The sequence below is a fragment of the Bufo gargarizans genome, chromosome 10 (genome assembly GCF_014858855.1).
Source record: "Bufo gargarizans isolate SCDJY-AF-19 chromosome 10, ASM1485885v1, whole genome shotgun sequence".
Lineage (NCBI taxonomy): Eukaryota > Metazoa > Chordata > Amphibia > Anura > Bufonidae > Bufo > Bufo gargarizans.
Window position 1 is genome coordinate 78,390,188 of NC_058089.1, and position 27,986 is coordinate 78,418,173.

Below are 27,986 nucleotides of genomic sequence, written 5' to 3' on the forward strand. Positions count from 1 at the left end.
ACCAGATGCACGTCGTCTTCTTTGTACACCTGGTGGCAATTTAATGCACCAAGATGTCTTGCTTGCTCATAGTTGGATATTGCAGGTAGCATGCTGTTCTTGAACTTCAGAGGCTGGACTTGGGAAGGCAATATTCTTACAAGAATGAATTACACCATTCTTTCAGACTGCAAAAACAATCACCTGCCTGTTTTTTATCGGCGCCACAGATGTCCTTCAACCAATCTGTAAATTGCTTTTCATTTTTCTTCATCATGAGAAACTGACCCAAGACAGTATAGGCCTAGAAAATAAAGAAATGGTGTATTTAGGTAAAGTGTAGACTGACACGATAACATAACTCAAGTTATAACATAGCTCATGCCCATCTCTGGGACCGGCCCCTATCCGTAAAACTTTATAGGCACTTTATTTTAGGAAGTCCTATAGAAATGAATGGGAAGTAAACTGCGCAAGCAAAGCCACTGCTTCATTCACGTCTATGGAGCACATGGAAATAAGCTGAGCCAGCGCTAGGCTATTTGCAGCGGTCCCATAAAAATGAATGGAGGGTAGCTGAACATGCAGGGTCCACTGTTCTTCTCTTTGAGGGCTCCATTTTAGAGCTTTTTTCGGCAGCCCCATAGAAATTAATGGAGGGCGGCCATGCATGCGCGGTGTGCCCTCCGTGACTTTCAAGGCTCTGTTCTCGATAAAGTTACGGGTCCCAGAGGTGGGACCTGCACCTATCAGACATTGGGGGCATAACCTAGCAATATGCCCTGAATGTATGAGATGACACAAACCCTTTAAGGACCAGTAACATTTACCCCTCTGTGTTCAGCAGCCTTCTAAATAAAATTCTTGATTTTACAGGATGAGTTTTGTTTTTTTTAGGAACCATTTTGGAGTACACATAGTGTATTAAATAACTTTTATTATTTTCCTTTTAGGGAAAAAGATTAAAAAAACTGCAATTTTAACATTTGTGGAATTTATTTTTACGGCGTTCACTGTGTGGTATAACAAATATGATAGCTTTATCCTGTGATTCATGTGATCATTCTAAATTTACAGTATATATAAAAAAATAAAAAATAAATAAACTGTAAGGTGCTAATGGCCATGTTCATAAATTTAGGAGAAGACTCTACACACCTACATCCTGATAGAATCTGCAACATAGAATGGAACTGATTTTTTAGTAGTGGAATTTTCTGCCAGAAAATCTGCCGCGTGTGAATGCTTCCTTAGACTTGGATTTCTGCCACAGATTCTTTAAAAAAAATTGCATTATGCCAAATCCAATACATATACAATACAACAGGGGAGCACCCAAAAATTTTGGTTAGGGGCAGCCCAGGCAGATTAATGGTGTCACACCCTTTATTATAAACCCCTCCTACATATAATAATAGGTCACTCCCAACAAACAACATACAGCTGAAATTATATAACTATACCCTCATGATGTGTAAAGGAGGAAAATTACAGCAGGACTAAAATCAACGTGTTTCATGTCTTGAGGCTAGACACTTCACCAAGTTCCAATAATAAAACTTCAGAATTCTTGTTCAATGTGAAGTTCCAAGTGTCCTCATTTTAACACCTGTACCAACCAACCAGCTTTTATAAGTCCTGAGTCAGGGACATAGGAATAGTGGAAGCTGGGGAAGCAGCTGCTTTGGGGCACACACTCAGAAGGGGACCAACCAGGAGGAGGACTAAAAGATTTTATTGTCAGGGCCCCCTCAACAGTGTTAAAAATGACATTCTATACAGAGACACTCTAGCAAACTGATCGAACGATCTGCTGGGCCATATATGAAAGAGCGATCTTAAATAGCCACAGGAGTGGGGGTTGCACAATAGGAGGGGGTTGTGACGAAGTTGCAAGGGGGCAGGCCTGTTCAAAAATTTGTTGCGGGGCCTAGTCATTTCTAGTTACGCCACTGTCCTTAGTGGTCATAGACCATATGCTTTTTCTTCATGCCACTGCCGCATTTACTATAACTTTCTCCAGAAAGTGGCAGAGGTTATAGCTGAAGTCTACACCAGCCTGTAGCTTGCATAGACTCCAGTTTCTGGCGCACAGCAGGGCATAGATGTTCCTGATTTGTTAAGCGTCTTGATATATCTCCCCCTATGTATTCATAGATCATATGTAAGCAATGGTTCAATATATGTCTTTACTTGATAAAGAGACAAAGCCTGTAAAACAGGAAAAGAAATAGTCATGCAAAAGGTGATGTCACATTTTTTCTGCTCCCTCTTCCTGGTCTCCTTGCACAGAGAATGTCTAGAAAACTCTCCCACAGACTCAAGTCAGCCCCAGACTACTTGATTCCTATGGCCATGAGCAGTGTTTCCTCTAAGCCTACATGCACACGAACGTATGTGTATTGAGGTCTGCAAATCACGGATCCGTGTTCCGTTTTTTTCCGCATCCATATCGTTGGTCTGCAAATTATGGCCGTCATGTTTCTGTGTGTCTTCCATTTTGTTTTGGGGCCCCCAAAAAACAGAAGGCTAAAATGTATAGAAATGTAACTATCCCCACCCAGGATACAGGTATATATGCTGGTCATCTGAGTGTTTGGTGGCCATTTTCTGCAGTCTTTCCAGACTACAGAGTGTTGTTCGATTCCTTGGCTTTGGTTTCATAGGATTCGTGTGTTTTGAGTCTTGGTTTTTCCATGGCAGATGACTCTGAGGATGAGGCCATACTGTACTGGCTTTTTAGTAGGCGACGCGGACAGCAGTCACTTCTGCTGGACAAGGAACCGAGGAGAAAGAGGAGACTTTGGGTCCATCACATTATTTCCCAACGGTACACGAAAGGACACTTCCATACCCTCTACACTGATCTTCGTCAGCATACTGAAAAGTTCTTGGTGTTCTGTCGGATGTCAATGTCTACCTTTGATTGCCTGCTGTCATCTCCACGTACTGTCCTCAGCTTCTAGGACACCAATATGAGGCGCTGCATTAGTCTTGAGGAAGGGCTCATCGTCACGCTGAGATAAGCAATATGTTCTTTTATTGCTAACAGTAATGTAGAGGGCTTATGTCATTAGTAACATGGTTCTTTAAGTGCCTTATGTTACACATGTGCTAATGTAAACTGAACTTACCAGTCTTTGTCCCTTATTTATTTGTGCTATTGTTAATTTAAATACTTTGTAATTTTAATAGCCAAATAACATACAAAGATTAAAGGTAGTGTTGTATGTGAAGCTCTTTTTTTTTTGTCTGGGCACACCAACATCATGCTGATAGAGTGCTCACATCATCCTGCGTTGCCCATATATTCACCATTAAAATGGCGTGACCACACTAGGTGTAAAAGAGCCTTTCAGAGTAGGGCCTACACCCCCATTTTTGTTGCAGCGTTTCGCTCTGTTGCAAATGTTTTTGGTAAGAAATTAGGTACTAACAAGGGACATTGAATATTTACTTTTTTGTCTACTGCCAACAATTTTAAGTACCGTATTTTTCGCCGTATAAGACGCACTTTTTCTTCCCCCAAAATGGGGGAGAAATGCCCCTGCGTCTTATACGGCGAATGCAGTCAGTTTTACATCGCTGGATGCGATGTAAAGCGAGCGGGGACTCGGGGAGGGACTGGGAGGAGGAGCTGGGGCCGGCAATAGCGGCGGGGCGGTGCAGTCACTGTACTAAAGGCCCGCCCCGCCGCTCCGGTGTACTAATAAAATGTCATATTCAATTAATGGTTACTAGATATGCCCCTTTATGCCTAATGGTACCTTAAATCCTAAGCGCATCCGTACAATGCAGGCCGGGCGGGCGGCAGCGTAACTCCCTGATGTCACGTGCCTGCGCCGCCTACTTTATGAATGAAGCAGGCGGCGCAGGCAAGTGACGTCAGTGAGTGACGCGCCGCGCCGGCTGCCCGGCCTGCCGGCATTGTACTAAAGCGCTTAGGATTTAAGGTACTTTTAGGAATAAAGAGGCATATTTAATAACTATTAACTGAATAAGACATATTATATTAGTATACTGGAGCGGCGGGGGATCTGTGGATGGCACAGTTATGGGCTGGGAGGGTCTGTGGATGACACATGTATAACAGTGCCATCCACAGATCCCCCCCCTGTAACAGTGCCAGCCACAGATCCCCCCATAACAGTGTGTCATCCACAGTTCCCTCATAACAGTGTCCGTCATCCACAGTTCCCCCCATAACAGTGTCCGTCATCTACAGATCCCCCCCATAACAGTGTCCGTCATCTACAGATCCCCCCATAACAGTGTCCGTCATCCACAGATCCCCCCATAACAGTGTCCGTCATCCACAGATCCCCCCATAACAGTGTCCGTCATCCACAGATCCCCCCATAACAGTGTCCGTCATCCACAGATCCCCCCATAACAGTGTCCGTCATCCACAGATCCCCCCATAACAGTGTCCGTCATCCACAGATCCCCAGTAATAGTGCCATCCACAGACCACCTAGTTCCAAACCCACAGCACACCTTTTGGTTAAAAAAATTTTTTTTCTTATTTTCCTCCCCAAAAACCTAGGTGCGTCTTATACGCCGGTGCGTCTTATACGGCGAAAAATACGGTAAGCATTTTTCTGATGCCATAAACCCTTATAATTAATGTTTTTTTTTTGTTTTCCCCCGCAGATTCTTGGCAACTGAGAACTTATTTGCATCCCTGCAATTTGAGTTTATTTTGGGAACCTCAACGATTTCTCAGCTTGTGCGTCACACTTGTCATGTCATTTGGCATAGACTCCGAGAGGCGGTGATGGGTTCGGATCGCTGAGGGCTTCAATGAATCTGCACAGTTTCCTAAATGCATTGGGGCACTGGATGGCAAGCACATTCGTGTTAATAATCCGCCTCACTCTGGCACCTGATTCTTCAATTATAAACAATATTTTTCAGTAGTGCTTTTGGCTTTGGCTGATAGTCATAGGCGTGCGCACGGGGTGTGCCTGGGCACACCCTAATCACGCCCCTGTGCTCCTGCACTGCCGCCTGCCGCAGCTGCCTAGCCTCTTGAGCCCCGGCTGCCAGCCCCGGCCGCACAGCTTCAATGACATCTCAGATTCTCACATCTGCTCGACTGGCGAGTACGACTGCTCCTGTGCGCCGTGGCCCGGCGGCCGGCCGCGTAACGTCACTCACTCCGACGTCACGCGCCTGCTCCACCTGCTTCATTAATAAAGTGGGAGGAGCAGGAGCGTGCGGCGTGATGGAGTGGGTGACGTCACATTACGCTGCCGCCGGCCTGGTTTGAATGTTTGAGAGCCTGCCAGCCCGCTTGCCCGTCCGCCCAAGGCGCCCAGTGATTGTGTCTGTGAAAAAGAAAAAGTGTGAATACTAGCTGGAGTCCCAGTAAGTTAGTAATAGAGATAGTAGTACAACATGGTAAAAGTTGTGGGTCACTCACTGTCAGGGACATTGTTATGGGGGGGGGGGGGGGTGGAATCTGTGGATGATGACACATATATAGCACAGCGCCGGCTGTATACTTAGTGTGGTCCTCAGAGTGCCTGATGAAGGGCGATTATTACGCCTGAAACGTTGCAACTGACAAAAAAACCCACCTATTCCGGCTGAAATAACATGAAATAAAATCATTTAATTATCACTAAAAAAAAAGGAGTGCTGTCTAAATATTTGTGACACTTACAAGTTCTGGAGGTGGAGCCTTAGAACGCTACCCGGACGTGCACCCACCCCTGCCATTCTATGAACAGAGTGCTGTGGCCAATTTTGTTGTAAAACATATATAGCACAAGATGCTGCTATATATATATGTCATACATAGATCCCCCCCTAGCCCCCCATAACAGTGTCATCCATCAGCTTCCACACAGATGCCCTTATAACAGTGGCATCCACAGATATCCTATTAATAGACTCTTAAGGGGATATCTGTGGATGACACTGTTATGGGGGGGTCTGTGGATGACACTGTTATGGGGGGGTCTGTGGATGATACTGTTATGGGGGGATCTGTGGATGACGCACTGTTAATAACAGTGCGTCATCTACAGATGCCCCCATAACAGTGCGTCATCCACAGATGCCCCCATAACAGTGCGTCATCCACAGATGTCCCCATAACAGTGCGTCATCCACAGATGCCCCATAACAGTGCGTCATCCACAGATGCCCCCATAACAGTGCGTCATCCACAGATGCCCCCATAACAGTGCGTCATCCACAGATGCCCCCATAACAGTGCGTCATCCACAGATGCCCCCATAACAGTGCATCATCCACAGATGCCCCATAACAGTGTCATCTACAGATGCCCCCATAACAGTGTCATCCACAGATACCCCCATAACAGTGTTATCCACAGATGCCCCCATAACAATGTCATCCACAGATGCCCCCATAACAGTGTCATCCACAGATGCCCCCATAACAATGTCATCCACAGATGCCCCTATAACAGTGGAGTGTCATCCACAGATTCCCCCATAACAGTGTCATCCACAGATTCCCCCATAACAGTGTCATCCACAGATTCCCCCATAACAGTGTCATCCACAGATTCCCCCATAACAGTGTCATCCACAGATTCCCCCATAACAGTGTCATCCACAGATCCCCCATAACAGTGTCATCCACAGATCCCCCATAACAGTGTGTCATCCACAGATCCCCCATAACAGTGTGTCATCCACAGATCCCCAATAACAGTGTGTCATCCACAGATCCCCCATAACAGTGTGTCATCCACAGATCCCCCATAACAGTGCACCTGCGCACTATGGATAGACTGAAAGGAGGGGAAGATCCGCGGAAGCAAGCAGAGGACAGCACAGCAGACGACTGAATAGCTTCTTTTGTAAGTAAATTATTTTATTATAGTGCTGAAACTGTTTTAAACGCTAAAGAAAAGTTTTGGAGAGTGTTTCTCTCTTTCTCAGGTCTGAAGCAATACCGAGGAAGAAAGGAAAACTCTTGAAAGCTTGTCTTTTAAAGGGAACCTGTCACCGGGATTTTGTGTATAGAGCTGAGGACATGGGTTGCTAGATGGCTGCTAGCACATCCACAATATCCAGTTCCCATAGCTCTCTGTGCTTTTATTGTGTAAAAAAACCGATTTGATACATATGCAAATTACCCTGAGATGAGTCCTGTCCCTGACTCATCTCAGGGACAGGACTCATCTCAGGTTAATTTGCATATGTATTAAATCGTTTTTTTTTACACAATAAAAGCACACAGAGCTATGGGGACTGGATATTGTGGATGTGCTAGCGGCCATCTAGCAGCCCATGTCCTCAGTTCTATACACAAAATCCCGGTGACAGGTTCCCTTTAAGTATTAGGATAGTACAATAAAAAGGTATCCCTGCATACCGCAATACTCTTCTATTTAGTAATCTTCTTTATATATACTTATTTAGCTTTTTTCAGTAGTATAATTAAGTGGTGAAAATGATTAGTGCCCCCCCCCCCCCTTTTTTGACTGTGATATCTTATGTGCCCCCCCTATATATTGTTCCTAGAATCGCCACTGCGCAGAGTCAAGGCAACACTAGGGTGAGGCCCGGCCTGTGTGTATGTGTGTGTATGTGTGTGTGTGTGTGTATATATATATATATATATATATATATACACATAAGTGCGCGGGGCGTGTGTGTTTGTACTTTAGGGTGCACACCCTAATGCAATAGGCTGCGCACGCCTATGCTGATAGTAACTACCGGTTTAAAATGGTTGATATTGTGGTCTATAGAAGCACTTCAAATGCAAGCATCTTTAGTACTTCTAGATTGCGTGAACGGATTCGTGTCAACCAGCTTGCCCTGCCCGAGTCCAAAAGACTGCCCGGATATGCAGGTCTGCCAGCTCCATTTGTCATCGTGGCTGATGAAGGGTTTGTATTCACTCCCCATGTTATACGGCCCTTCCCCAGACGCGGTTTGGATGTCAGGAGGCGTATTTTCAACTACCGGTTGACTCGTGCCCGTCAGTATGTTGAGTGCGCTTTCGGCATACTCTGCAGCAAGTGGAGGGTGTTTAGGTCATCCATATACAGGGAGTGCAGAATTATTAGGCAAGTTGTATTTTTGAGGATTAATGTTATTATTGAACAACAACCATGTTCTCAATGAACCCAAAAAACTCATTAATATCAAAGCTGAATATTTTTGGAAGTAGCTTTTAGTTTGTTTTTAGTTTTAGCTATTTTAGGGGGATATCTGTGTGTGCAGGTGACTATTACTGTGCATAATTATTAGGCAACTTAACAAAAAACAAATATATACCCATTTCAATTATTTATTTTTACCAGTGAAACCAATATAACATCTCAACATTCACAAATATACATTTCTGACATTCAAAAACAAAACAAAAACAAATCAGTGACCAATATAGCCACCTTTCTTTGCAAGGACACTCAAAAGCCTGCCATCCATGGATTCTGTCAGTGTTTTGATCTGTTCACCATCAACATTGCGTGCAGCAGCAACCACAGCCTCCCAGACACTGTTCAGAGAGGTGTACTGTTTTCCCTCCTTGTAAATCTCACATTTGATGATGGACCACAGGTTCTCAATGGGGTTCAGATCAGGTGAACAAGGAGGCCATGTCATTAGATTTTCTTCTTTTATACCCTTTCTTGCCAGCCACGTTGTGGAGTACTTGGACGCGTGTGATGGAGCATTGTCCTGCATGAAAATCATGTTTTTCTTACCTTGCAGACTTCTTCCTGTACCACTGCTTGAAGAAGGTGTCTTCCAGAGCTGGCAGTAGGACTGGGAGTTGAGCTTGACTCCATCCTCAACCCAAAAAGGCCCCACAAGCTCATCTTTGATGATACCAGCCCAAACCAGTACTCCACCTCCACCTTGCTGGCGTCTGAGTCGGACTGGAGCTCTCTGCCCTTTACCAATCCAGCCATCTGGCCCATCAAGACTCACTCTCATTTCATCAGTCCATAAAACCTTAGAAAAATCAGTCTTGAGATATTTCTTGGCCCAGTCTTGACGTTTCAGCTTGTGTGTCTTGTTCAGTGGTGGTCGTCTTTCAGCCTTTCTTACCTTGGCCATGTCTCTGAGTATTGCACACCTTGTGCTTTTGGGCACTCCAGTGATGTTGCAGCTCTGAAATATGGGCAAACTGGTGGCAAGTGGCATCTTGGCAGCTGCACGCTTGACTTTTCTCAGTTCATGGGCAGTTATTTTGCGCCTTGGTTTTTCCACACGCTTCTTGCGACCCTGTTGACTATTTTGAATGAAACGCTTGATTGTTCGATGATCACGCTTCAGAAGCTTTGCAATTTTAAGAGTGCTGCATCCCTCTGCAAGATATCTCACTATTTTTGACTTTTCTGAGCCTGTCAAGTCCTTCTTTTGACCCATTTTGCCAAAGGAAAGGAAGTTGCCTAATAATTATGCACACCTGATATAGGGTGTTGATGTCATTAGACCACACCCCTTCTCATTACAGAGATGCACATCACCTAATATGCTTAATTGGTAGTAGGCTTTCGAGCCTATACAGCTTGGAGTAAGACAACATGCATAAAGAGGATGATGTGGTCAAAATACTCATTTGCCTAGTAATTCTGCACGTAGTGTAGATGGATTTGGAGAATGATACCCTGGTGATTAAAGCTTGTGTTGTTCTACAGAACTTCACCAGGATGCACAATCCTTCCTCTGCTGTTGACCAGAACCAATTTCCAACATCATCAGGTGTGGGTTTCGATCTGACCCTGCATAGACGACCTGGTACTGCAGGCATTGCAGTTCGGGAAACGTATGCAGACTTTTTCAGCAGCCCAGAGGGGGCCGTGCAATGGCAGTTGGATGCTATTCGTGGCGTGGTTTCATATCTTCTGGGCTTGGTAGTTGTTTTTTTCTAGACAGCTTTTTAAATTTATGTTGTAGTTGAGTGTAGGGAATCGCAAGATAATGAGGACCCTTGATGTGGGATTATGGGCTGAGTTTTTTTGGCCATTAAACAATTAATAAAATCTGATGAAAATTACTACAGATGCAGTTCAAAGTGTACTTTGGAATACATCATTAAATATATTTGCAATCTTGGCCAAATAACCTTCTAATACCTCATTGAATGATGAATAATTTGCTTAAGTATGCCAATTATTAAACTAATAGTACTTGATCGATTGTGTGTGTGTGTCTATCTTTTATTTTAAAATGTGCAGAAATGATGACATTATTTTGTTTACAAGCAATACCATGAGGCAAGCGATTTTAAACTATGTTTTTTTACTTATCCTATAAACCTCAAATCAAACAAATAAAGACAAACCATGTCAGTAATGTTACAGGATACATAAATAAAAAACAAAACACATTTTCACAAATTTAACAAATCCCTGGTAAAACTGGTTGTCCCATAAGAGGGTTCATGCTGAACATTCCCCTGATCTGGGGCCCCTGATGTGTAATGGGCTGGATAATTGGCCTGGGAAAAGGAAGGGGTTTGTAGTTTGGCTCATAGTAAATCGTTGTGGCTGGACCGAAGACCCTCGGACTGGTGGCTGGCAAGGTAGATAAGTGGTGGGTATTTGATTTGAGGCTAAGATCACCTGGCACCGCACTGTATCTATTAGGGCATGTATGTCCCCTTGGTATAGGGAGGCAAACATCTCTAGGACGCTTGCTATAGACGACATGCAACTACTTTGCCTCTCTGGAGATACATGCCGACACAATAGTGCCATCCCCCTAATCATAATTTCTTTCTGAACGTCATCCCTCTTCCGGGCTAGGTAGTCAATAAATTGGGAATCTATTATTTCCCGAGTAGCTACCCCCGAAGAAGGCTGAGTGCCACCCCTCCTTCACCTCATCTGTGGTCATTGGGCTGGTGCAGGGCTCCCTTCTGCAGGCCTTGACATTTCCCTTGGCTCGGGTTGTGGATCTTCAGCCGGGGTCTGGGTTGGAGTGGACGCTGGCGAGAAGACAGCTGGAGTTTTAGCACATCCAAGATCGGAAAGCTGAGATTCCTCCGCCCCTGGATCATCCAGGCTGTCTACAGTACTGTAGGGCAAATCAGATAAAAAATAATATATAGGACATTAGCCACAACTAACATTCTGAATATAATGCAATTCTTAGCAAAATAGTGCTGCATGTTCTCATATAAGGTGAGCCGGCACAGAACCAACAAGGGTTGCAAATGTTCGCCCTAAACATTTGTTGGCACATTACATAATCAAACCATTAGCGGACTGTTGCTTTGAATATTGTTCAAACAGCCTAAGAACATTATGTAGTTTCATGGGTCTTTAGAGCTGTCCGAGTATAAAAAATGTCAACACATTCCTGAGCTAACCAAATAAATGAAGTAATTGAAGGGCACACAAATATCTGACTACATTCAAGGCAGGATATCAATAATCCTAATTTATTCACATAAAACTAATGTATTGACATAAAACTCATAAAATCTACATACATATAATATAAAACATAAATAAACACAAATGTGTACATATGTCCAGGTGGTAATATACAGTCAGCCCTGTGACCATGTATCATTGCCAGGTCGGCGTCAATCGTAAATGTCCACGCCAAATATAATCGCCTGGTGGCGCTTGAGTCACTTATGATTGTCCGCACTACATCAGCCGTTTAGGCGTCTGCATTCAAATAAGCCCCATAGGGCAGAGTACTTTACCCCTCTTCTGTTCCTGTGGGCTCAACCAGCAGCAGCTGCTTAAACTCACCTGGCGTCCCGAGCAGTTAGCAGGTCTCAAACGTGGTGTCCCACGTGACCTAGCTGTATTTCACGTATTACACACTGCTCTGTGAAAGGCTGGTGATGCACTGGGTCCTAGAGTCCAGACCGTATGTTGATCTTTATATCGGATGTCGTTTCACAGGGGGTCCGAGGGGTAGGATGCCCGATGCTGTTGGCACCTCAATATTCCATAGTGGAGTCCTGTGCTGTCATGAACCACCATTCCTGAGCTAACCAAGTGTGGAAATTCGTCAGTCTGTATATATAAAGGCATAGGGCAAAAAAACATTGCTTGGTATACTTTGCTAAACAGTGATTTGGGGGATTTTGTCTCAGGCGGGTTGGAAGCCAACATAAAAAATAACTGGTAAGCATCAACTAGAAGTCAGCACAAAACCAAACTGTGCATTCTCTGTTAAAAAATATATAATCAGATGGGTAGGCCACAGCCATCATATAATTCAGACCAAATCCGGATGAAAGGTCTTCAAATATACAAATAGCGGCAATGACATACAGTTACAAACATGCTTTATGATTTATGAACACAACTTATGGCCTCAAATCCATAACTGGTTTAAGGAACCGTAACTGTTCGGTATACATGTACGGCCTTTTGCGGGATCCACCTTCACCACTGCGCCCCTTCTCTGTTATTTCCCGACGGAACTGGTCTTTGCAACTGTGCATTTAGTTTTTTGGGCTGTGGAAACATAAAACATTTCAAACAATACATTATATAAGTTCTGTCTAAAAATAAAAATACACATTCAAAGTAAGAGCAAATGATTACCCTAAATGAAAATAGCTTAAAAAGGGAATAATAAACAGCACATAGTACAGTAGGGCATAGCTCACTAACAGGCCGCCACTATAACTACACGGCCCAGGCATGTCCCAGTCTGAGTTAGCTCTGTATACACAGCTAATGCATTTCTACATCATTTATCAGGAATTTCTATGGTCGCCGCTCACCAGGCCAAACTCCATAGCAGCAAAACAATGCCCTTTCCAACATGTCGGCCCAGGTCTGGCTAACAGCAGCTTTTGAAAATGTACATGAACATTAAATGCCTATGAAAAAACACACCCATCCAATGTCACACAGTACATTGTTGTACTGATGTTGAGCACTGGATACTAATGTGTAAGAAATGGATGAAGAAGGTGAATATTGCAACTAGGCCTTTAACAACATAATATGTTTGGAAAGGGGACAGATTTCGCTATATCAATTCTTACAGGCCCACGTGTACAAAACTGTAAAGGACGTATGCTGTGTAGACATCACTGCTGTGTCGAGCAAAGGTCGGGACAAGCATTAAAACATGTTTGTCTTCACATATTTGAAAACACATAATGAATGACAAACATGCACAGGCCAAACCAGAAGCATGTCCACAAAAGGGACACGAATATTACCTCATGTGACTACTTGCAAAATAAATTATGGAGAACACAGGGGCGGGACACAAGGGCAAGGACACAAAACCACATAGCTTGCACTAACCTAAATCTGCACGACCTCTGCTGCCTGCTCTGTCCCATTCTCTAGGCTTCATTCGTTGTGACACTCTCCCAGGACCCATCTTCTTTTATTCTGTCGTGGTAGACATTGGTCCTGGTGTCTCAGAGCTCTGGGCGTTCCTGGACAAGCGTAATAAGCTTTTCGACATCCCAACGGGGCATTTTTCCAAGAGCACTTGGCAAACACTCTTCAGTATAATATAATGTCCAAACTCTGGGCAAAACCAGTTTAAACTTTTTGTACAAGTTCACAGGCCTTGGACAGGGTTTTCATAGCAACCATCCGCAAAAAATGTGGATGTGGATGACATACAGATGGCTTCTGTTTGTCATCCACATTTTTTGCAGACCATTGACTTGAATGGGTCAGTGAACCGTTTATTACGGACAAGAATAGGACATGCTTTACTTTTTTTTTGCGGAATTGAATCACAGACAATGGACACAGAAAACAAACGGTTGACTATCCGCATTTTCAACGGCTCCATAGAAATGAATAGGTCCGCAAATTCTGATCTGTAGTCTGATAGTCTGATCTGTAGTACCCATTTTAAAACAGTGTCCAAAAACAGCTTCATTAGGTTCTCAAGCTGCCACCTACCACGGTGGCTGATCAATGTGCCTACAAGCCAGTTTAGAAGATTGAAGCGAAACTGCACAATAGAAGAAAAATTTGAACAGGAAGCTGAGCTGCTAAAAAATCGACTGGTAGAGAGGGAATATCCACTGAAAATTGTCGATAGGTCCCTTGATAAAGTGAGGAAAATGGAGAGGAGAGAGTTTTTTTCAAATAAGAAGGCTCCTGCAGATGACGACACTCCCAAACTTATGCTACCATTTAGTTCCCAATATCGTACTGTGGAAAGGATTGTTAAAAAACATTGGAATCATTTGTTAAAAGACAAGATTATAGGGCCCTATCTCCGCGACACTCCAAATATAGTGTATACTAAAGCTACAAATCTAGCGGGCAAAGTGGCTCCAACTGTTAAGAACCTGATAAACAAGGGGGGAGGAAATTGGTTATCTACAAAGGGGTTCTTTAGGTGTGGGAGATGTGCCAACTGCAAAATTACAAGGTTCCCAAGGAAGAGAGAAAAGGTACAGTCCACCACAAACTCATTTAGTCTGAACATTAGGGATTGCCTCACTTGTGACAGAACGGATGTCATATACCTGCTACAATGCGGGTGCAACAAACAATATATAGGGAGGACAAAGAGGACTCTCAAAAAGAGAGTAGCAGAGCATATAGCCAACATAAAAAGGGCTATGAGGCACACTCCCTCTCTAAACATTTTAAATTGGTACATGGAAGTGACCCTTCCGGACTAATGTTTACAGCTATTGAGAAGATCAAGAGACCTTGGAGAGGGGGAAACCATTTTGCGCATATGTCCAGACAGGAGTCGAGACGCATTTTTGAGTTTGAGACTATGATGCCGGGGGGTTTGAATGCCGAGTTGGAGCTTTTTGGCTTCCTGTAAGGAGGAGGGGGGGCCTGTTGGGGATGGGACATCGGAGTCTCAGTCATGTTTTCGACATCCCGATCTCCTCTCCCTGCATGCCCCCCTCTCCCATTCCATCTGGACCACTCGACATTTGAGCCTCTTCTCAATTATTATGCCTTGAATAGAGATATATGCGTCAGTATTCCCCCCCTCCCAACAAGATTATTATTGATGTTGTTATTATACACCTTGAATAGCAAGTTGTCATTAAAGATCTGTCTGCACAGGAATTGTGATGTTTTAACCTTATATTATATGTATTGGTTTTTATTAAATTTTAACAAATTGTATTGGGTTATTATTGTAAGACATGAGGAGGATTGCAAGACATGGGGAGGAAAGTCTATATGTACATATATATAACAATATAGTACTATACATAGACAGTAACAAAGAAAAAGGTTATCAACAGGGTTCCAGTCCGGATTTTTAATGTGAACCACTAAGGAATGCGGATTGGCAAGTATCCGCCTATAAAAGGATCAGCGCTACAGCTCACTCCTGATGACCACTGAGGAAGGGGCTGTCCCCGAAACGCGTATGGTCCCAGGAAGTGACCGCAGATAATTGATGTATACAGAAAGGACATTTCATCTTTAATGACAGGCCTGTCCAACAACTAGCTTAAGCCCAGCCAGGACCTCCGGCAAGAAAAAGACAGCTGACCAGCAAGGAAAGTTACTTCCGCATCACGTGACATACCGTGCCGACGCCGGCTTCGTCACCACGTGGGACGCTGCGTAAAGGGTGAGAAACGGGACTGAGGAGGACGCCACGAAGCGGGAGGCCGGTAAGAGACGCCGATTACCAGGAGGCGGGCGAGGGGCACACAGGAGAGTCCGGTAAGAGAAACCTATATTCTATAGCGCACTTCACAGCCGGCTGGCTGACACGTTCAGCGCAATAGATTTACGGACCCAGGTAACCCCATGTTGACACAAACATAATTGGATCACCAAATCGGGCTGCATTGAATGTCTGCACTCCAAATGACATTGTTGCACTGTTAAAGAAATCAGGATACCAACTACTACTTCCTGAAATATAGCGCAGCTGTCTGCATCCAAGGACATAATTATTCCAGACAAGGAGTGATATATATACATACGGTATATACCAACAGTGGACTAATTTGATACTTGTCCTCCACAGGTCTAATTGCATTTTTATATTGTGTTATTAATTGATGTGGTTTTAACACTTTGTGTGCAGATATTTTACTATTTTAGGGATTGTCCATTCCATGTTATTATTCTGCAGTGTAGCTATTAAATTTATTACAACTCAATTATATGATCCAAGTGTGATCCCTTATGTAGAGAGTGCCCCTCTTAATTTTATACATATTGTTTTTTTCTACATAGGTCTGGGGTGAGGCCTCTAGAGGTGAGCACCTCGTTCCAGAACCGATTAGTGGGTGCAGCCGCTGTTTGCTACGATATATACAAAGGTCCGCAAATTCTGTCCGCAAAAAAAAAGGAACGGAAGTGGAAACAAAATATGTTTGTGTGCATGTAGGCTTAGGTGTGCATCCGTGGCCGTTGTGCCGTTTTCAGTTTTTTTTCGCGGACCCATTGACTTTCAATGGGTCCGTGGAAAAATCTGAAAATGCACCGTTTGGCAGCCGCATCCGTGATCCGTGTTTCCTGGCCGTGAAAAAAATATGACCTGTCCTATTTTTTTCACGGCCAACGGTTCATGGACCCATTCAAGTCAATGGGTCCGTGAAAAAACACGGATGCACACAAGATTGTCATCCGTGTCCGTGATCCGTGTCCGTGATCCGTGTCCGTTTTTTCCTATCATTTCAATGGCAAACTTGATTTAGATTTTTATTTTTTTATTTTTCATGTCCGTGGATCCTCCAAAAATCAAGGAAGACCCACGGACGAAAAAACGGTCACGGATCACGGACCTACGGACCCCGTTTTTGCGGACCTTAAGAAAAAACGGTCGTGTGCATGAGGCCTAACTCTGCTTTTAAAGTAGTCAGTGTCTGAGAGCTGGCAGCATTAGGATGGGATCACTCTAAAATATAGAAACAGACCACTTCTAGGGGAGGTCCAGACCCGTTGGAGCCCCCCACCTGTGGGTGCGCCCCTGCAATACAATACAGGTGAACACAGCCTTACATGGTACTGTATTTTTCGCCCTATAAGACTCACCTGCCCATAAGGTTTTTGAGGAGGTGGGTTTTTAACTAATCGTGGTCTGTGGATGACACTATTATGGGGGGATCTGTGGATGACGCACTGTTATTGGGATCTGTGGATGACGCACTGTTATGGGGATCTGTGGATGACGCACTGTTATGGGGATCTGTGGATGACGCACTGTTATGGGGATCTGTGGATGACGCACTGTTATGGGGATCTGTGGATGACGCACTGTTATGGGGATCTGTGGATGACGCACTGTTATGGGGATCTGTGGATGACGCACTGTTATGGGGGATGTGTGGATGACACTGTTATGGGGAATCTGTGGATGACACTGTTATGGGGGATCTGTGGATGACACTGTTATGGGGAACTGTGGATGACACGTATGGGGGATCTGTGGATGGCAATGTTGGGGGGGGGATCTGTGGAAGGCACTGTCATGGGGGATCTGTGGATGGCACTGTTATGGGGCATCTGTCGATGACACTGTTATGGGGGGAATCTGTGGATGACACATAAGATGCTATATACGTTTCATCCACAGATATCCCCCATAAAAGTGTCCCTGAGTACGGTAAATAGTGACCCCAATACAGGGGGTGGAGGCTGGCAACTGGTGTTGAAATCTTGGCTGGGCCTGATGCAGTCACTGTACTCTATTACACCGGGCCCCGTACACACCAGTATTCATATGTAAACTGCAAGGTAGCGCAATCCGCATAGTACTCACTATGAAACTCCCATACTAGCAGGCACTGCAGGCTGCACGCGCGTGCTCCGCCTGCTTCATTAATAAAGTGGGAAGAGCATGCGCGTGAGGAAGTGACTGGCCAGCCTGCCTGCTAGTACGGGCTTTTTATAGTGAGTATTATGTGGATTGCGCTACCTTGCAGTTTACATATTGTGACAGAGTGTCTGGAGAAGTAGTGGACGGGGCCTATGTGTGCCCAAGGTTCCTCACTTCTGTCATTTAAAAAGCAACCAGGGAAAGGTTCAGCAATTCGGGTTTGTAAAAAAACAACAAAAAAACAAAACAAAAAAACCTCTGGGTTTTTAGGGCCTGTGTTGCTGGAGTGGGGAGAGAAGGGTGGGGCCCCACTCCATCCGGACAGTTTGGGTTTTGGGCTGTCAGGTAATCACTACTCAGGTGTGCTAGCCTGATATAAGGCTGGGAATGGAGACACGTCTCTCTCTCTCTGCCTGGGGACAGAACTGCTTGGAGTCTCTGTGAGTATAGCAGGTGGTACAAACAATAGGGTTATGTTTGGCATCCAGTATTAGGCTGGCACCAGGTTAGTCAGGAGTTCCTTATTGTATAGTTAGAGCCGGACAGGCATAGAATTTTGTTTGTGTATGTTTATTTTATGTACCACCCGCTGGCAATAAATATGGACAGTTGATGGAAAACTGAGGTTGCCTGGAATCTGTGCTCAAGAGAACGTGCTCATGGACCACCCCGCTACCTAACTCTTACAATATGGATTGCCTACAGTTTACATATCAATTGCCTACAGTTTACATATGAATACGGGTCTGTGCGAGGCCCGGTGTATTAGAGTACAGTGACTGCACCGGGCCCCACCGCGAGTTGCCGGCCTCCAGCCCCTCCTTCCTCCCTGCTGATACATCGCAGCCGGCGATATATCAGTGTTAGCAGAGTAAAAATGTCAGCATTGGCCCATAAGATGCAGGGGCATTTCCCCCCACTTTTGGGGGGGGGAAAGTGCGTCTTATGGGGTGAAAAATATGGTATATCAAAAGCTTACCTTGTCAAAGCCCTTATCAGAAAGCTTTTCTGCCAGTGTGTCACCAATGCCAGGAAGAGCCTTCACCGGCTTCACTCCCATGGGCTCTGCCACAAAGTCTCTGTGTTTCTGTGATTTAGAAGACATCTTTGCTATACCTGAAGAAGTTAGATCACAAGAGAAGTTAAGTTAGAATTATCACACATGAATCTCTTTATACAGGGACGTATATAGGAATCATTGGGCCCCATAGCAATAATCTGAATTGGGCCCCCTAACCCTGCCTTCTAGGCTGGACCATCCCACCTCCCCACCTCCTGCCCTGGCTCCTGGCCAATAAAGAAATGTATACATGACCTACCAAAAACGTTAGGGACAATGGCATAATTAGAAATGACTGGGCCTCACAGGAAATTTTTGAACAGGCCCCACAGCAAATTTTTGAATGGGCCCCCCCAGTTGTCCAGCACCTCTGACCGGCAGAGACACTTGACTTATTCCCTAATACAGTCCAATTAACAAGTCATGGAAATATATGTATACTGTAGTATGATATTTTGACATTGTCTATTGGACGATAATTGGACTGTATTGCAGAAGAAGTCAAGGGTCTCTGCTGGTCAGAGGTGCTGGACAACTGGAGCGCACAGAGTCAGTAAAAGTTCGGGGGGGCGGGGCCTTCCGTGCGCTCCGGGCCCCCTTGTGCCGCAGGCCCCATAGCAGTGGTGTACCCTGCCTATATTTGCGGTACGCCACTGTCTTTATACAAGCTGTTCTATTTGGTTTAGAGATGAGCAACACAAACCGTCTCATTAGCAAGAGCTCTTCTCTGTCAGGGACTGCCCCCACATGTGAAGAAGCACCCATCAGCCTGCTGATTGACCGGGCTGGACATCTAGCTCGGCCCTGAAAATCTGGGCCCTGCACTGTTGCCTGAGTAGCCACCAAAAGTCACTCATCACCATTGTTTCTCAGTCTACCCCAAAAATGTTTGACCATTTTTTTGGAACACAGAGTAGAGGGGGCCTTTATTGTGATGTAAATGAATTAAATGAATCAATACATTTTGTAGGGTTTATTTAGAATTAGGAAAACAGATTTTCCTAAATTTTTCATGCTATGTTAAGGTAGTTTGCTCAATAAATAATAATTACTGAAAAATTAATTGTTTAATTCTCCCAAGCATACCTTTGTCAAATATGTGTATATTGTGTAATGTGTGACATTGCTATGGCAGTCTCCCTCCCTTACCATTAGACATAGCCTCTGTACATGGATGATAATCATCCAAGCAGTGAAATCTTATAATGAAGGTGCATGAAGTTGTTTTTTTTTTTTTTACATGTTTTTTTTAACGTTTTTTTTTTAATGGGGGTTTTGCTTAGCAGGGAACATCCTATCCCAGCCACTAGATGCCACTGTCAATAGTGACTTGTTATGCAAGTGAGTGTGGACCCACTGCGCCACTGACCGGCTATACCCTGAAGGGGTGTGACTAAGTAACTTCCTGGTCTGCACTAGAGCCTCTGATGCTGAGGATAGGCTTGGGCCATTAGGCCACTTCAGAGCAGTCCCAGAGTCAGTGGCAGCTGACCAGGGGGTCAGAGATACCGGAAAGATCATAGAGAAAGATGTAGTCAGGAAGTCTGGAGTGAGGGCAGGCAGCGATCAAGCAAAGTCCGTTATAGAAGTCCAAGGTCAGAGGCAGGTGGCAAACCAGCAAAATCCATTAAATCAAGAAGCAGAGAACACAGAAAAGCAGAACTTCCAAAACACCAGAAGGGAAAGAGGGGGCCTGGCCCCCGTGCCCGTGTGTAGGGCCAGCAGCGCAGGCTCGGAGCGCTGGGCTAACAACCACAGCATCTAGGCAGCTAAACAGATAGAGGGGTTCTGTCACCATCAGCTTTGCAAGTACAATTGTGGGGTGCCGAAGCATTGCCGTAGCAGCCGGGGTCCTAAAAAAGTCCTCCAGGCCTTCCATGGCTGTATGCCCACTAGACTGTACTACAGGCATGGCCTGCCTATTGCGGTGATAGGCTATAATGCATTGGTATACAAGGCATTAAAGTGGTTAGTCACCCTTGGAGAAGGTTTGGGAAGACCCCCCTCCTGGCCATACTGAAGAATACTTACCTGCTCCCACTGCTGGATCCAGGCTCCTTCATTGCCTCGCCCAGGTTCCCCGCTGTGTTCTGTGACCAGTTGACATGACACAAGGGTTCACAGGTAACTCATTGGCAGCAGCACTGTCAAATTGGCTATTAAAAGCAGGGGGCCTGAGCGAGGCAGCAGCATCTTAGCAGCAAAAAAGCCAAGACCCAGCGGCCGTATGCTTTCTTTTGCAGGTTAGTATGCTTTACTTTCCAGGTCTAGTCAGGAGAGGGGTCTTCCGAGTTAAACGCATCCTCCAAAAACGTGAAGAACCCCTTTAAAAGTAATAAAGGTTATCAATTTGTCCATAAAAATGGTTTTATTTTGTGAAAGTGGTAAAAAAAAACCTCATGCATTCATATTTAGAATAGCCGTGTTCCCCCTAAAAACGAAAACTATTAATACGTTCCATGTACCGCTAAATGGTTCGTTTAAAAAACTACATCTTGTCATGCAAAAAATAAGCAACGTACATGCAGAAAAAGGAATACATTCTGGCTCTAGGAATGTGGCGACAAAATACTTATTTGTGCATGAGACCTGCTATTATTGTGCAAAAGTAGTAAAAAGCACAAAACTATACATATTTGGTATCACCGTAATTGTACTGAGCTATAGAATAAAAGTAACCTGCTAGTTAAAGGGGTTCTCCGGGAATTAAGAAAATGAAAATACTTAAATATTGCTTTATTATAAATATATTCCCAAATACCTTTCATTAGCTATATTGGCTTGTTTTGTCTAAGTAGCAATCATTAGAGGAAATAAAATGGCCGCCATCCTAATAGTGCACACAAAACCTGTCCTAATCACACAGCAGAACAAGTTACTTCACAATACTGAGCTAAAGAGCTGCCTCACCCTCTTCTCCTATTTGTCAGGGATTATAATCCCGAATACAGATCTTCAGCTGAATCTCTGTAGTAATGGAGTTCATGAGGAGACATGGATGTGGCTAATGAGCAGCAGCTCTTGTATGCAGTCTCCATTACCACAGTCTGACCTGCTCATCCTCTCTGTATTTTATGTCTCCTCATGACCTCCATTCCTACAGACATTCAGCTGAAGATCTTAGTATCTGTATTCAGCATCAAAATCCCTGACAAGTAGAGCAGAGAGGAGGATGAGGCAGCTCCTTACCACAGTGTCCTGAAGTAACTTGTCCTGCTGTGTGATTAGGACAGGTTTTGTGTGCACTAATAAGACAGCGGCTTTTTTATTTCTCCTAATGATTGTTCCCCAGACAAAACAAACCATTATAACTAATGAAAGGTATTTGGGAATATATTTATAATAAAGGAGTATTTATGTATCTCCATTTTCTTAATTCCTGGAGAACCCCTTTAAGTCACACTGTGAATGTCATAAATTTAAACTGCAAAAAAAGAATGGCAAAACTGCTCTCTATCCTATACCATCCCTCCAAACAATAAAAAAATAAAAAATAAGAGTTAATAGATACATGGTGTTACTAAAATATACAATTTATCCCCCAAAAAACAAGCCCTTGTAGAGCTACAGCACCCAATAAATTAAAAAGTTAAGACCAGAAAAAAAATAATCAAGCTTACAATTAGTAATCATCCTTTAATCACCCAGCTAGAGACTTCTTGAGCAGAGACGGGCTGGCACCGCTGCTCAGGAGGCTCCCCCTCCCCCTTGATAGACAGGGTTGGACATCTCACCTGGCCCTGTCAATATCATGCATGTGCTGGTACTCAGAGCAATGTGCAGGCGCGAGATTGACAGAGCGAGATGTCCAGCCCTGTCAATCAAGGGGGGGGGGGGGAAACGATTGGTGCCCGATGTGCACAACCAATAATAAAGCTACTTACTTGCAGCCAATGGTAGGCAGTGCTGGGTAAAGAGGTTGATGTTAACAAGGCAGCAGCCAGTCAGTTTAGTCTCTTTGGGCAGACTTCCAGTCCAGAAGACATACGGCGCCATGCGAGTATGAGGCACTTGTGGAGAGGGGATATCAATTCAAAGCCATCTACAAAAAATTATTCTCAAAAAGGTTTTTTTACTCTGCCTGGTAGTAAATTCCAGCAGTATGATCAGGCTCGGACTGACCCACAGGGGTACAGGTGAATCCCCCGTGGGCCCCTGAGCAAAATGGGCCCCTTGTCATCCACACCCTGCACAAGTGGCTAGAGATGAGTGAATTTCTCATAAATTTGATTCAGACGGTTTGCCGAATTTTTAGAAAAAATTTGGTTAGATCAATTTATTTGTGGCGAATCACGTAAAAAAATTTGATATTTCCTGGCTGGTGAGAGCCTTTATAGTGGCGTAGAACACTGTGCCTTGCAGTAACACGCATAGGGTGTCTGCTTAGGTAGTGAAATAATACTGTGAGTCCGTATGACACGGAGATGACAGGCGTCGCTCTTAGAATCACTGCACACTTCACTTATTTGGGCATTCACCTGGCCAAAACTGACCAAATAACTAGGAACTCAGCCTTCCTCATCGATGTTAGCACCAAGAAGAAGCGCACTCCTTTTACACAGTCGTCAGCTGATTCCACATAGATGTCTACAGAACCTGCTCTATTAAACACGTATACAAGTAGAGACGCCCCCCAACACAGCGGAGAGGGTGTCAGCAGTAAGTTTGTGTCGACGTCACTGATTATTTTGTCCTTCCTGTGATCCGTCAGAACAATAACCCACAAAAAAACGGATCCTGTCTGTGGAGCATCCGCCTTCACTTGGTCAGCATTTGGTCAGTAATCTATCAGTATTGCTAATGCCCAAAAAAATGGAGTTGTGACAGGCGCAGCACTATGAAGTGCCTTTTGCGATGTGGCATTAAAATAATTTGATATCTCTAACGTTTTAGTCCAACCAGACGGTCTGTTACTCTGCAACAGTCTTGTCTCCTTTGAGCTAATTCTTCTAGCACCATTCTATGGAAACTGTACACACCAGTAAACGCCGCTCCTCAATGATCCGCAGGGCGGTGTAATGTGCGCGTCTGTTAGGCCATTGTTAGTGTCGAGGGCAGTGAGCTTTGGAGGCTTCATCCGAAGTCACTTCATTCAAAACGTAGGAGTAATACTGTACAGTGATTCGTCTCCGTACAGTATTAGAATGTATGGGCTCTGCGGAGCCGAAGTAAGTTATTCACGAAGTTGCGCAAGACTTCATTGAATAACTTAGGTAGTTGATTTTTAAAGAGGAAAAAATTACACTGCACCTCCCCCGCATACAAAATCACACTGCACCTCCCCCCGCATACAAAATCACACTGCACCTCCCCCGCATACAAAATCACACTGCACCTCCCCCGCATACAAAATCACACTGCACCTCCCCCGCATACAAAATCACACTGCACCTCCCCCGCATACAAAATCACACTGCACCTCCCCCCGCATACAAAATCACACTGCACCTCCCCCCGCATACAAAATCACACTGCACCTCCCCCGCATACAAAATCACACTGCACCTCCCCCCGCATACAAAATCACACTGCACCTCCCCCGCATACAAAATCACACTGCACCTCCCCCGCATACAAAATCACACTGCACCTCCCCCCGCATACAAAATCACACTGCACCCCCCCTCTGCATACAAAATCACACTGCACCTCCCCCCGCATACAAAATCACACTGCACCCCCCCTCTGCATACAAAATCACACTGCACCTCCCCCACATACAAAATCACACTGCACCTCCCCCCGCATACAAAATGACACTGCACCATCCCCGCATACAAAATCACAATGCACCTCCCCCCGCATACAAAATCACACTGCACCTCCCCCCGCATACAAAATCACACTGCACCTCCCCCCGCATACAAAATCACACTGCACCTCCCCCCGCATACAAAATCACACTGCACCTCCCCCCCGCATACAAAATCACACTGCACTTCTCCTGCATACAAAATCACACTGCACACCCCCCCCCCGCATACAAAATCACACTGCACCTCCCCCCGCAAACAAAATCACACTGCACTTCCCCCCACATACAAAATCACACTGCACCTCCCCCGCATACAAAATCACACTGCATCCCCCCCCTGCAAACAAAATCACACTGCACCTCCCCCACATACAAAATCACACTGCACCCCCCTGCAAACAAAATCACACTGCACCTCCCCCGCATACAAAATCACACTGCACCTCCCCCCCGCATACAAAATCACACTGCACTTCCCCCTGCATACAAAATCACACTGCACCCCCCCCCCCCCCCCCCGCATACAAAATCACACTGCACCCCCCCTCTGCATACAAAATCACACTGCACCTCCCCCCGCATACAAAATCACACTGCACCCCCCTGCAAACAAAATCACACTGCACTTCCCCCACATACAAAATCACACTGCACCTCCCCCGCATACAAAATCACACTGCACCCCCCCTGCAAACAAAATCACACTGCACCTCCCCCACATACAAAATCACACTGCACCCCCCCCCTGCAAACAAAATCACACTGCACCTCCCCCACATACAAAATCACACTGCACCCCTTTGCAAACAAAATCACACTGCACACCCCACATACAAAATCACACTGCACCTCCTCTCTGCATACAAAATCACACTGCACCCCCCCTCTGCATACAAAATCACACTGCACCCCACCTCTGCATGCAAAATTACACTGCACCCCCCCATGCATACAAAATTACACAAAATATTACTCGCCCCTCCCCGCATACAATATTACACAGTCCCCCCTCATACAATATTACTCGGCCCCCCTGCACACAATACTACACAGTCCCCCCCCATAAAATATTATTCAGCCCCCCTGCAGACAATACTACACAGTCCCCCCCATACAATATTACTCGGCTCCCCTGCAGACAATACTACACAGTCCCCCCCCATACAATATTACTCGGCCCCCTGCACACAATACTACATAGTCCCCACCATACAATATTACTCAGCCCCCCTGCACACAATATTACACAGTCCCCCCCATTCAATATTACTCGCCCCCCCTGCAGACAATACTATCAATACTACACAGTCCCCCCCCCCCCCCATACAATATTACTCGGCCCCCTGCACACAATACTACATAGTCCCCACCATACAACATTACACTGTTCACCCTGTCGTATCCGTCCTTCCGCTGTTTCGCCGTCCCACCGCTCCGTCCCCATTGACTATAATGGGGACGGGGGCGGAGCTCCGACGCAGTACGGCAGTTTGCGGCCAAAGGCCGCCGGACTAAAAAGTCTGACATGCAGGACTTTTAGTCCGGCAGCCTTTCGCCGTGCACTGCCGTACAGCACCGCCCTTGTCCCCATTATAGTCAATAGGGATGGAGTGGCAGCACAGCGAAATAGCGGCAGGATGGATTGAGTGATGACTGTGGGGACTATTTTATTTTCAGCCAGTGTTATTGTAATACTGTTATCAGCTTAGCACATACAGTTTTCCCTGTGCATTCACTTGGTTGGACTGCTGTCACTGTGGGTAACAATGCATTGCATGCACAACAGACAACAATGCACAGTCACACCACACATGACAGCTCCTGAGTCCTCCTGTCCGGCGTCTGCTTCCCTTGAATCCCTTCACTATCACTATAAGTATAATCACTCTTCCTGACTCACTCAGACAGTCAGACAATGTACCAACTACCAAGAGCCGACTGAGTCAGCAAGTGAATCGACTTGATAGCATCCGCGCATGCGCACCACCTAGAGTCTTCCGTTCACTTGCAAGTCAGCTCAGCAGTCAGTGACTCAGCAAGTGAACCGAAGATCCGATTCATGAATCGGTTCATTTGAATGAGCTGATTCAAATGAACCGATTCATCTGAAAGATCCAAACTTCCCATCACTAATAGGTAGGACGGTACTGGCACAGTTCCTCTACCTCACAGGGGATCCGCCTGGCTCCCGCTCAGAAGTCTGACAGAAACAAGCAGAGTAGGAGCAGGGAGCGCGCCTGTGGCAGGGGCTGACTGGGCATGCGCATTTACACAGTAGCCATGGACGGAGCTTCTCCATGTCTCGTGCAGCCATGGACGGACTGGAGTGTGGCTGGAATTTTCTTTTTTCCCTGCCTCCCACACAGTTGCTGAAAATACATGGAGAGTGGCCAACCCCTTTAATTTTGCATTGTTCACATTGCTTGAGAAAGGCTTCATGTTGGAGCCGAAATGTTGCGTCACTTATGGGTGAATAAACACATTATTTTTTACTGTAATTTTGGAGTGCTGCTCTGCTTTACAGTTATATATATATATATATATATATATACCCGGGTATATAATTTAAGATTGTTGCAGGATCTCTGGATATTGCAATACTGCTGCGTTCTCAGTATACTGCATGTATGTACTATTTCTTACCCTTATAAAGTTACTGTTATTACCTTATGTGGCATCTATATGTATCTTTTCAGATTGTGAGATTAGTACAGAAATCCATGTTAAGGCTGCTAACTATACTTCATATGTAAATCCCAGGAAGAGATCCTCCCTGTAATCCAGAGGCTCTAACCTGGTGGAGGCACTGACATACTTCACTTATGTCCTCACTCTTCCATTCAGCGAAGGTTCTAGGTCCCATTATACACACAGGTCAGTCTGTGGTGGGAGGGATATTACTCACCCAAATAGGGCTCCAGGTCTATACGCTGTATAACCTGCAGCACTCCCTCTAATACATACACGCTCCATGTCACCCTACACTGGTCTGAGCACAGTCTACAGAAACAGCACCTCGCCCCTGTTCACACACCTCTTGCCTAGAAAACAATCCTGACCGGTGACAACTAACCTTTATGGCCGCGTATGAACCTTCCAGCCAGACAGCCACACACTGTTGTGAAAGTGATAGTGAACTAACTTACTTAGTCCACATTCCTGAAAAAGTGGGAGGGTGAGACAGTGATGATAGGCGGACGAGACAGTGAAAATGGGAGGGTGAGACAGTGATGATGGTGTGTGATTGTGTAGGTTTATACAACTCACCTGTTGTTGTGATCATTATCTCTTAAGTCAAAAGGTCCAGCTGCTGGCTTTTGTACCAAATTACAAACCCCACATATGTAATACAAAAAACATCTTTAATGTGTCTCATTCAAAGAAATACAGCATAGAAATATAAAAAATCTATGCAGATAGATGCTGAGAGAGTGATACCCCCGAGTCTCGAGATCCTCATATGTCACCTACTTATCAATATAAA

The 27,986-nt window shown here is 45.0% G+C and overlaps 1 protein-coding gene across 1 annotated transcript; it reads right to left on the bottom strand.

The window, feature by feature from the left end:
- On the bottom strand, positions 1–27,650 carry LOC122920867 (barrier-to-autointegration factor-like). The gene is made up of 3 exons (XM_044270648.1): positions 27,576–27,650; positions 18,667–18,803; positions 1–283 (listed from the first exon to the last, which is right to left on the bottom strand). The coding sequence occupies exons 2-3, from the start codon at positions 18,790–18,792 to the stop codon at positions 137–139; spliced, it is 273 nt and encodes a 90-aa protein (XP_044126583.1). The 5' UTR covers positions 18,793–18,803; positions 27,576–27,650; the 3' UTR covers positions 1–136.
- Positions 27,651–27,986: the final 336 nt, after the last annotated feature.